The sequence below is a fragment of the Myxine glutinosa genome, chromosome 2 (assembly GCF_964187855.1).
Source record: "Myxine glutinosa chromosome 2, kmMyxGlut1.1, whole genome shotgun sequence".
NCBI lineage: Eukaryota > Metazoa > Chordata > Myxini > Myxiniformes > Myxinidae > Myxine > Myxine glutinosa.
The window spans coordinates 225,813,187-225,825,058 of record NC_136262.1 but is presented as its reverse complement, the minus strand read 5'-3'; the positions used below and the strand labels follow the sequence as shown (position 1 = coordinate 225,825,058).

The following is an 11,872-nucleotide window of genomic DNA, read 5'->3' as shown; positions in this document are numbered from 1 at the left end:
CTCGTCAAAATAAAGACGAATAAAACGGCGTGCCTCGGGGTTCAGCGCCAGGTATTGGAACATTTCAACCAGTGTGTCGGCAGCAGTCGCAATTTACAATCCAGTTTGCAGCCAGATCGCCATAACTCGGAAATCTAACATGAATTACACCGTACTTGGCGAGACTTTACTATTATTGTGCTATCGACGTCGTTTCATAATCGTTTCTTTGGACAGAACAGTAAATTTATTAATCGGAATCTTTGGACGGTGTGTGGACAAAATTATTTTCACAGAGATCTATTTTTTTTCTCAAAAACTTTCATCGTCAATTATAAATTATTTAAATGATATGTGCATAAGTTACAAAAAAATTCAATATTACTTTGGTCGAGTGGGAGAGAGAGAGAGAAGGAAAAATAAAAAGCTTGCCTCAAAGGCGAAGAAGAAGAGGCACAGTGACGTTTGCGGAAAAGCGAAGCGCTGTGTGAGGACTGAGGAGGAGCAGCGAGTGCGGTTCTTCACTGTTGCTGATTTTATTTCGGTCAGTATCTCCAGTTTTTACTATCTTTGTGAGCTGTTTAATCTCGTACCATTTGATCAATATGATTTGATTGTTTGTTTGAATTTGATGTTCTATATTGTTTGATGGTGTTATTCACTTATACTTATAGTTATTGTAATCAATCACTTTGCCTTTAAAGTTGTTTTTTTCTTTTGTCTTTCCTCACCAAAGCTGATTTGTTGATCCGTCTAATTTGTATGATAGTTATTAATATCGTTTTACGAATGATACTTTCATTTAAAAAGAAAGTTCTATAAATTAAAATGGAAACGCATGAAGTATATTTGCTTTGAAAGTTATTCCACCATAATAATGTGCATGCAGGTGCGCTGTATCCTCTATTATTATAATTGTGGGTCTTCCAACTGTCTGGATAGTACTTGTTTCAGACTTGTGGAAACTACTTGGACGAGCAAGCAAGCACAATGATTCACCTGTGGCAGACTTTGTGCATTTTGGCCCTCTCTACTGTGTTTGCAGGTAAAGTAATGGATGATGATGATAAATGATATTGATGTATTTTCTTTTTATACCACCTTTTTCCATCCCTCTAGGGTCCAGGCTGTGTTACTTACATCTGCATATTTACTTGTTTTGCTTTGACTGCTGAAATGGCAGTTTGCTTTCTCATCGCACGCCATCTGCATTAATTTAATGTGTCAATGGCTCAAGACAAATGTTCTATTTTGTGCTCATTCGGTTTTTGGAATAGGCTACCAAACTAGAACGGCACTCGGTAGAGAGTATACCTCCGCCTGGTTGGCCATATCACTCAATGGTGAAGTATCACTTTTAAAAATCTACGAGCCGGATCCGGATCCGGACAAAAATTGAATCGATTCTTCCTCGTCACACACGCGCAACTTCTCCAACAAGTTTCGTCCAAATCCATCCATAACGTTTTGAGATATCCTGTTGTGTATAGTTTTTGGCTCTATCTCCCAATGGTGAAGAATCACTTTAAAAATTCTAGTCGCTGGATCCGAATCTGGATCTTCACCAAAATCTAATCATTTCGTCCTTGTCACATACCTCTCTGCCAAATTTCGTCCAAATCCCTCCACAACTTTTTGACATTTTGTTCACAAACAGACAGACAGACAGGGGTGAAAACATAACCTCCGTCCACCTTTGGTGGCGGAGGTAAATATTTTTTCATATCTTGGGTTGGCCTATTTGGCATTATTAGTCCCCTACCGGTGTACACCGGAGGGGACTATAGGTTTGCACTCCGTCCCTCCGTCTGTCAGTCTGTCCGTCTGTCAGTCCATCACGCAAAGAACAGTTTTCCGGACTTTTTTTCTAAACTCTTAATGCTAATGATTGCAAACTTGGCACATGGTTTCCTCATGATAAGTTACAGATCAAGTTCGAACTTCACTTTCGTTCGAACTTTCGATCATTTTTGACAAATTTATGGCACTTTGAACTTTGGTAATTCCCCAACAGTTTTCCGGACGACAGACTGCTGGTATGGGACATGTATTGCAGCGCAATATTCAGAATGCTTGTTATCTGGAGCAATGGCTCCTGAATGAAGGCCGGAGCGAAGGCTCTTGATTAAATATTTTACTCCCCAAGTTTAAATTCCCTTTTACTCTACACATTTGTCCATTGTCTGTCAATGTACACATTAAAGTACACATTTTCGTTGATGTTCATGTGTAACGTCTGGAGCATGTCATGTCCTTTAGAATTCTTGCATGTGATTCACATACAAACTACAGTACGAGTCTTGGATCAATGTAAAAATTACCGAAATTTTCTTAATAGAATACGCACCTTCAAATTTGTTATGAAATACAGTGTATGGAATTTGTTTGTTACCATGTATAATACACACCGAGACCTTTGCAATATTGTGGTCAAAGTAACCCTTTCATGACCAGGATGTTAGCATGTCCGTTAAATTGTGAATTGTGAGTTCACCTTTGCATTTTAGCATGGCAGCAGGCAAATAAACGTTTTCAAAACCCCGATGTAACATTTCCTCATTGCATGTTCGTAAAGATGGCTGGTAAAATACACCATTAAATCAAAGCCTATTACAATAAAGCCACGTTGGCTGCTTAGGGTCAAGGAAGTACTGACACATTGGATTTTACATTAACGGCGCATAAACACAAGCATTCAGTGAAATGCAGTAACCAAGGAGACAGCGTCAAGTTGAAAAGTTAACGTAGATTGTGCGGGTTTCAAGTCATGCATGATGAAGGAAGGCCGACATTCGCATTTGTTTTTTCTTGTTGTTTTCTTGCGAATTCCCTTTTTTCTTTTTTGCTTTTTCTTTTTTTGTATACTGAATCGAGGCTCGTAAAAGAGCTGACATTTACTTCACAAACAAATCAACCAGACAAACAAAATACAGACTTGGCATTTAATATGGAATATTTTTTTTGTGGGGGTGAACTTACTTTTCAAGATGTCTTAGAACCAAAAGTTCATTGGAATTATGTTGAAATTATTCTAGATTTTGTTAATGTGACCTTTAAAAGAAACAAAAACCACATTTGACATTTCGAAACAAATAAATTGATCCTTGAAAGTGATGTAAACTGATATCGAACTCGATTCATGGACAGTACTGTGTTAAACTTCTGTACGTTTTCCAGAAGTATCTCTTTATTTTGCACATTAGCCAAATTTTTTTTTAACAAAAACAAAAGTTAAATTACGACTGGGATTACGGACAGTAAAATTACAGTTCAGTACTTCGTGTAACCCCACGAGCATTCAGGAGAGCACGTACACGTTGAGGCATGCTGTTCACGAGATTTGCCAAGGTTTGGACAGGAATCGCTTGCCATGCACACACAATAGCCTGCTGAAATTCACGCAAAGAGGTCGGCTACTGGTCCAAGTGGTCGATTTGACGCGTTAATTCTGCCCACAAGTTCTCTATCGGATTCATATCCGGGGACATGGCAGGCCACTCCATATGCTCTACACCACGGTCAGCAAGATAGTGTTGGATCATGCGAGCACGATGAGGCCGTGCATTGTCATCTTGGAAGACAAAGTTTCCTCGAAAGGCTGCACGAGCAAATGGAAGCAATGTTTCTTCCAGAATGGCCCTGTACTTGAACTGGTTCAGGTTTCCATTCAGAACAACCAGGTCAGTTTTGCCCCCTGCATGAAAAGCAGCCCAAACGGTCACCCCACCACCTCCAGCTTGGACTCTTGGCACTATACAATCTTTGTTGTAGGCTTCATGCACTTGTCTGTGCACTCGGACACGGCCATCTTGACGATAGACCAGAAATCTAGACTCGTCACTGAAGATCACGTGATTCCAGTGTCTCCTGGCTGCCATTGACGGTGCTCTCTGGCCCACTGCAATCGGCGCTGGCAGTGTTGTCTGGTCAGGCGTGGCTTTCTCAGGGGACACCTGGCACGATAGCCTGCTTGAACCAGTCGTTGGTTGACTAGCCTTCTGGATACAGGCACATTTGTCAGTTGCTGCCACTCAGCCCAAAGCCGATTAGCTGACTTGGTACGGCCATTGCGGACTAACCGGTGCAGCTGGCGATCATCCCTCCTTGTGGTTCTGCGGGGACGTCCTGGCCTCGGTATTGGAGTAGGGACACCCCTCTGAGCATTTCGTTTCAGGATCTTTGACACCTGACCTTGAGTGATGCCATACTGCCGAGCAATAGCACGCTCTTTCATGCCGTAATTTCGTAAAGCCACCACTCCATGACAAACAGCATTGTCGAGTTGACGGACCATCTCCAGAGGAAGCGGCAATAACTTTTGGAGACGTGCAGCAGCTGTTTTCCACTAATACAGAACGCAACAACCCTTGTATACCCGACTGTGAAGCCAATCGTCAAATGCACCTGTCCGTACATTTTGCCATGCCACCTGTGATATAATCCTGTTGTTGACTTCTTGCTGCGACAGACAATCAGTGACATGGTTCTTTCAACAAATAAATCACCAAAGTGTAAAAGAAACTCCAGGTTGATATACCAAGTTAAGAAAGTAAACCGAAGTCAAGAAAAAAAAATATTCCATATTAAATGCCAAGTCTGTATATAAAAAGAGGGAGCGGAAGACAAGAGAAGGGGAAGCACACAAACACGTGAGAGCACACAACATTTAAGAGCAGGGAGATGTGTGGGAGGGAGAGGGCTTGGGGGGAGGAGGCGTGGGAAGGGGGGGGGGGTGGGAGAAGTATAAAACACAAGGACACCAAGGACTTCCAGGACAGAAGTTGGTATTTCAAAAAAGTGGAATTGGGGTGAAATTAGCGGGGATAGAAAAGATCAAGGTTTTGGATGGGGGAAGATAAGAGATGGTGGTGAACAGCTGTTTTAAAGACCTGGAGGGTGGAGTGGGATTGAAGAGAGTGCTGCTCAAGTGACTTGACTAAAAAGAATGCTGCTAAGAATGTGACATTTGTGATTTGGGTGGGGGATGAAGTAAGTTACCCAGGAATGAAGTATGGCATCCCCAAGGCTATTGTGTCAATTGTACACCGCACCTATCCTATGCCATCTCCAGGTGCTGCATTACGTCTGCCGGGTACCGAAGGGAGCCCGGCAATGACGCACGCTGAAAGGGAGTACTCAGTTTTCACTCTGGTTGTTTGTTTGTTTTCTTGGTTTTCTTGGTTGTCCGGGCGATATCTCAGCCATCCTTTGAGCTAGGAAGCTGAAATTTGGGCACAATAGTGAGTACGTACTTTCTCAAAAACGGTGTTTTTTTGTTTTTTGATTAATCATTTTGTTGATTATAGTTACTTAATTATTATCGATTAATTAAGTACTTATTTATTTCCTTTCTCTTCTGGGCATTATCTTAGGCACCTTTTGAGTTAAAACCACCGTTTAGAGGCCATTTTTCCCCGCAAAGCGGGGGTTGGCCTTTTCGGGGACCGTGGTAGTTGTTGTTTTTTTGGTCCCCTTTTTGAAGCAATGTTTTACGGCCGGATGCCCTTCCTGACGCCAACCCTTTTTGCCGCCTTCAACGACAAACAGGGAATTACCAGTGAACTGGTACTCGATTAGCCGACCTCGGAAGGATGACAGGCTGAGTCAACCCCACTGGCATTAATTCAGCGATCGACCGGGATTCGAACCCAGGATCCTAGGATCCTAAGCTGGCACCCTAGCCGCTAGCCCAACACCAGGGATTTTGAGTTATTTGAGTTAGGTAGCTGATATTTGAACATGCCAATGACCAAGTGATTTGGCTGTAAAGACTATTTCAGATTTATTGATTAATAAATTAATTATTTAATTATTCGATTAATGACTTTCTTTAAGTTAGTCGGATGAAATGGTGGTGGTTTATGTATTCTATTAGCCAATTGATTAATTATTTTTTTTAATGATTATTATCATTAATTATTTTTCATAAATAATAATAATATTTTAATGATTTATAAATTATTTTATTTAAAAATAAATAAACATAATATTATTTTAATGATTTATTTATTTTTATAACTAGTCATTTATTTATTTTATTTCTCATCTGGGCGATATCTCAGGCACCATTTGAGCTCGGAAGCTATTTGGACACGACAGTGACCAAGTGATGTGGCTATAAAGGATATTTTTGATTTATTGATTAATCAATTAATTACTTTTTTTGATTAATGACTTATTTAATTAATTTTTCAAAAAGTTACTGCTTCGGATGAAGTGCTAGTGGTTTAGGTATGCTCTTAGCCAATTGATTAAGAAAATATTTTATGGTCATCATTTCTTGATTTTAATTATGCAATTAACCAATCAATTATTGTACACCTCTCTCACCCAATACAGTCTCTATGAGCTGCATGGCGGTATTGCTGGGTGCCAAAGGCTCCCCGGCAATGCCGCGCTGGAGGATATTTAATTATTTGGCATGGGGCGGTTGCACTTTGAATGTATCTGTACTTGTTTTAGTCTTTTCTATGGATGACTGTCTTGTAATCTTTTTGTTTACCATGTACTCGTATTTCTTTGCTTCACCTAATGGAATCTTAGTTTTAGAAACATTTTCTCAGAAATTGATTACTTTTTACAAATTGGTTATTTCCTGAAGAGGAAAGAAGAGAGAATGCACAGCTAATGCGCTACTTTGCGTTTTATTTGTTTGTTTGTAAGTCTGTTGCACCTATTTTCTTGGGTTTGATGCAAATTTTCGTCATTGTAATTATGGGGGGTTTTTTTCCCCCTTCATTTTTTTTTTTGCTTTTTGTTTAGGCCAAGAATTAGTCATTTTTACCCCGCACGTGCAAAACGAAAAGCGGGGTTAACCAAGTGAAGTCCCAACTGGAAGAAGTACTTAAGTCACAAAACAACTCTGCAAAATGATCAGACATAGATTGTTACCATACTGTAGAGTGTAGATGGAGTTCCTGTTTCTAGCCCATTTATGTGACTTAAGTACTACTTCAACTCAGGTCTTCAATTGGATCATGTCTGTCCGTCTGTCCAAAAATGTCAGTTTATGATTGAGGAACAACTTATTTAAATTCAATGTTATCTATTTGAACATGAATCGAAAAACAAACCTGCCGTTTAGTAGTACTTTGTCTCCGAATTTGACCCAATCGCACATGCTCAGAAAAGAGTAAGATACCATTTATTTATTTTTTTTACTCCATTGTCTGCCTGCCTGGCAGTCAAACAAAATTTAAACTCATTCCAAACAGGAAACTTACTGTTTTAAGTACGTCATGAAGGACACAAACAGGCATGACTAACTAATATAATGTGTTAGATAGGGTGGTGTAATCGACAGTGTCGATGGTGGTACAGCGGCAGTAAATTCCAGTATTAATTTATTTATACAACTTTTACAATCTTTATTTTTATTTAAATTGAATTACATACTTGAACAGGCTAACCCCCGCTCTAGCAGGGAAAATAGCCTTTAAATGCTTGTTGTTGTTGCGCTGTACATACTTGAACACTGAAGAACAAAAAAATCGCCTTCTTTGCACTCCAAAGAACCTCCATTTTAGCACTTATTGGACATGTTAAATAAGATAAGGTGATGTGTAAGACTGATTCAATAGTGCTAAACGTCCAACACACGAGCTTTTTTTTTTTTAACTATCTTTAACATCTTTATTTTATTGAAGTAGAAGTACATAATTGAACACTGCGTGGGGTAACTTGTTCTATGAACTCTAGTTATCATGAGGGTTTTTTAACTACTACCAAGTTTGAAATTGATTTGCTTTGAGATAGACAAGATCAGACAATTTCTGATTGTCTTCATGGTAAACTTCAGAGCTTGAAGTTTACCATGAAGACAATCAGAAATAATGTTATTGTCCTGTCACCCGCGATTAACACCGCAGGATGACGGATAGCCGTCGGTCTTACTCGATCCGAAACTCAAATCCGAACTCAAGGCGATCAAGCCGAAAATTGGCAGTACTTTTATGGTGCACACGGGATGTAACCAAAGTGCTTACCTTCGATGGCCACCACACAAGTTATTCTCGGACCCACGGACAGAGAAACATGACACAACAAATAGAATGCAACACGAGAATTTAATGGAAATAAATGCAATACGATAACAAGAATGTTGAGGTAAATTAATCCTACTTTGAGACATCTCCACTCAAACAGCCGTGGTGGGGCAAGGTTTAGCCCGATCGGGAATGTTCGGGTTTCTGTCGGCATTTATGTCGGGAGTTGTTGTTGTTGTTGTTGTTGTTGTTGTTGTTGTTGTTGGTTAACGAAGTGGGTTTTTATGGCCGGCTTGTTATAATTGTAAGAACATAGGGGAAATCACAGGAGGCAATCACATACTGGAGAGATTAATCTTAAACCCCTGTGTGAAAAAAACATAAACATCCTTAAGCTCACAGTTTTTCTACTCGGCTCACAGGCTTCCGACTCACACGCGGTCCATGCTACCCCACACCGTTCTATCTCCACTATGGTATGTCATCACCTACCCCCACAAACGTAACATTATCCTAATATGCAAGTTAGCAACAAAGGAGATATAGATGTTAAATCGGAGTAAAGTAATGCTAAGATCATCCCCCATCCAAATCCATGATCTTTTCCACCCACCGTTAACACTCCACAACTCCACCTCCTTCCGAATTTCCAGTTTTCCATTCCTGAAAGTTTGCTTCTGTATCCATCTTGTCCACCCCGTATGTTCTCCCCTATCTCTCATTCCTCCACACACCCGTTGTTTGTCAAATTATATGTCTCTTGTATCCTTCAACCTTGCTGTTGGCATATCCCCCTCATCTTTCTGCTGTTCCTTTTGTTCTGTTGCGTTCTCATCCATTCTGTGTTATAGCTCTTCAATGAGCCTCGACTTTGCATACAAAAAAGAACGATGTCAGTACATTCGAAAACTAGAACAGCACTCGGTGGAACGCATACCTTCGCCAGGCTGAACAGTTTTCAGTTTGTATCCTCTGATAAGCCAGATCTAGATTCGGACCTCAACCAAAATCAAATCGGTTTGTTCTTATTATCTAACATTCTAAACTCATCCCCCAAGTTTTGTCATAACTCGTCCCTAACTTTTTGAAATATCGTTTTTGGCCCCATCCCTCAATGGTGAAGAATCACTGAAATGGAAAAAATATTTTATCCGGATCTAGATCTTCACCAAAATCTAATAATATCGTCCTGGTCATACATCCAACATGGCCCCCAAATTTCGTCTGAATCCATCCACAACTTTTTGAGATATCCTGCAAACAGATAGGGGTAAAAACATAAGCTCCACCTTCGGCGGAAGTAATAAGTAGGTCGATAGATAAAATTTTAGTGTGATTATAGCTGTGACATGATTGACCAAATGACATCCTTATTTGTCCAACTTACTTCTTTGTCATTGTGTATGTGTATATATATATATATATATATATATATATATATATATATATATAAAATATTGTTTCTGGCCAGCTGTTAATGGCAGTCGCGTATTGGCATTCTGCCTTGAAAAGATTTGTTATGAAGTGACACAAAATGTATTTTCTAGTACATTAAACCATTATGAATGGCCTCTAAAGGTGGTTATTAAACCATTAACTTTAAGATGGGCAGGGAGAAAAAATGCAATTTTTAATCACTGCAAAATGGAGTTCAGAAATGTTTTAACATTCAACAAAATGGAGAGGTTTAACATTCCATTAGAGGCTGATTGAGCTCTTTTCAACAAAAAAAAGAAGAAAAAGAATTCAAGCTCTGGAGGCATTTATTACGTGGCAGAGAATTATTACTGAGGCTTTGCTTTTCCTGCAGGTCAAATAACCAGTAACTACCACACCCAGATTTTTGACGTTTGTACAAATAAAACGTAGGTGTGTGTGTGTGTGTGTTAGTTGGAGTACCTGTTCTTCGCATGGGTAAACCTTATTTTAAATAGTCAGAAAGTCAAAACCTGGTGAAGAGTAGGAAATAGTTTTGATTTTGTGTATCACGAGTAAGTGAACTGAGGATGAGGTGTAACTGGCTTAGTCTCGTGAAGAACTTCCTATTAAACATTATCGTATTTTCTTTTCATTACAATGTAATGCATCATCTCCTGAAGTTGTAGTTCAGACCTCTGCTGATTTGGGAGGACCCCCCCTGATACAAAATGTAAGACCAAGCAATCCTTCGGACTATCGGGTTTCTGAGCAACCGGTGGGTAAATATGGGACAAGTGGGGAACCAAAGTTTCAGGGCATAACCCAATCGAAAAATCAAAGCCTGGGTGATTGTGTGCTCTACTTTCTTGTGTTCATGCGTCAAGTTTCAGAACAACCAGCCGGGTGGCAGGGGAGGAATAACAAAAACAGCAAAAGGTTAATGGATGGATGGACAGATATCTGGACATCATGACCCATTTTATAAGTTAAACTCTTCGAGAATCGAGATGAGTTGACCTAAAAAGTCATTTGGGGCTTCCCACTCTGCTTGTCGACACGTACAGCTGACTGTGTGTGAATGTGAGCTCTTGAAGATTTAGACCGATAACCTTGAGGCTCTCCTTGGGACTGGTTGATTGTCATGCCGAAGCAAATTCTGACTTGAAACTGAATTCACCGAAAGACAAAAGGCAAGCCTGTGTCTGATGAGATGATGGGTATCCTTGGAATCATGGCTTGCTCTCCTTTGTTTGGTCCAGTTATGGTGACATGTACATAGCAATTCGGCAGCACCTGTTTGATGATTCCTTGAGTTCCGTTGCAAAGCCTTGATATGTCGAGGTTGCGTAAGAGCATGACTGGCACTCTTTTTTCAGAAAGATGTGGTGGAGTCTGGAGTGGGAGGGGTGGGTAAGTGTCCATAAGTGTCCCACTCCTCCTTCCTCCCCCCCCTCCCCTTCCTCTTATAATAGCAATTGTAAATTAGCTCAGGTGCAACCAATCACCTTTAAAAAATCACACACCAAGTTAATTGGCCTCCACCTGTGTTAAATTGTAGTGATTCTGATTATTTCAGAATAAAATCAGCTGTTTCTGTAGGTTTCCTCTGCTGGGTAGTGCATTCACAGCAAAGACTCAACCATGAGCACCAAGGAGCTTTCAAAATATCTCTGGGATAAAGTTGTGAAAAAGCACAGATCAGGGGATAGGTATAAAAAAAAATTTCAAAGGCCTTGAATGTCCCTTGGAGCACAGTCAAGACAATAATTAAGAAGTGGAAGGTGTATGGTACCACCAAGGCCCTGCCTAGATCAGGCCATCCCTCCAAACTGTATGACCAAGCAAGGAGGAGACTGATCAGAGAGGCCACCAAGAGGCCAATGGCAACTTTAAAAGATCTACTGGCCTTGATGACATTCTGGGGTTCTTAGAGACTTCTTTCAGCATCTTGCGGTCTGCTCTCGGGCTGAACTTGCTGGGGCGGCCTGGCCTGAACAAGTTGGCAGTTGTTTTCGAATCTTCTCCACTTGTAGATGATCTTCCGGACAGTAGAATGATCGATTTCAAATTGTTTGGTGATCTTTTAAAATCCCTTCCCAGACTCGTAGGCATATATAACCTTCTTTCTGAAGGCCTCAGATAGCTATTTTGATCCAGGCATGGTGATGCCGCACACTTCAACAACAAAGAGCAAACCAAACTAAATGTCTGAGGTTTAAATAAGACAGGTTCCTCCGAGATCCTCTCCAACGATGTTCTAATCATTTGCACCTGAGCTGGTGCACCTGATTCTAATTTTAGGTATTTGAAGTAGTGATAAATGTAGGGGTGTACTTACTTTTTCCACATGCGAAATTTGCATTTATGTTTATTTAAATTATACAATGGACTACAAAATGTAAATGTTTCATGATATTTGTTACATTATATCACCTTTATCTATCAATATTGTTGAAATGAAGATCAAATAGCTCTATGTTGAAATATGT

General features: G+C 40.1%; 1 protein-coding gene across 2 annotated transcripts in view; it reads left to right on the top strand.

Annotated features, from left to right (window-relative positions):
- Window positions 1–316: 316 nt before the first annotated feature.
- The window catches only part of LOC137420776 (uncharacterized), a 28,974-nt gene continuing 17,418 nt past the window's right edge, over window positions 317–11,872 (top strand). Inside the window, exons 1-2 of one of the 2 annotated variants that reach the window (XM_078772299.1) lie at window positions 317–523; window positions 922–1,024. In XM_078772299.1, the coding sequence (XP_078628425.1) occupies window positions 332–523; window positions 922–1,024 (295 nt within the window). In that variant the 5' untranslated portion in view covers window positions 317–331. Of the gene's footprint in view, window positions 524–868; window positions 1,025–11,872 lie in introns of both variants that reach the window. The other variant, XM_078772300.1, reaches the window with a different exon arrangement.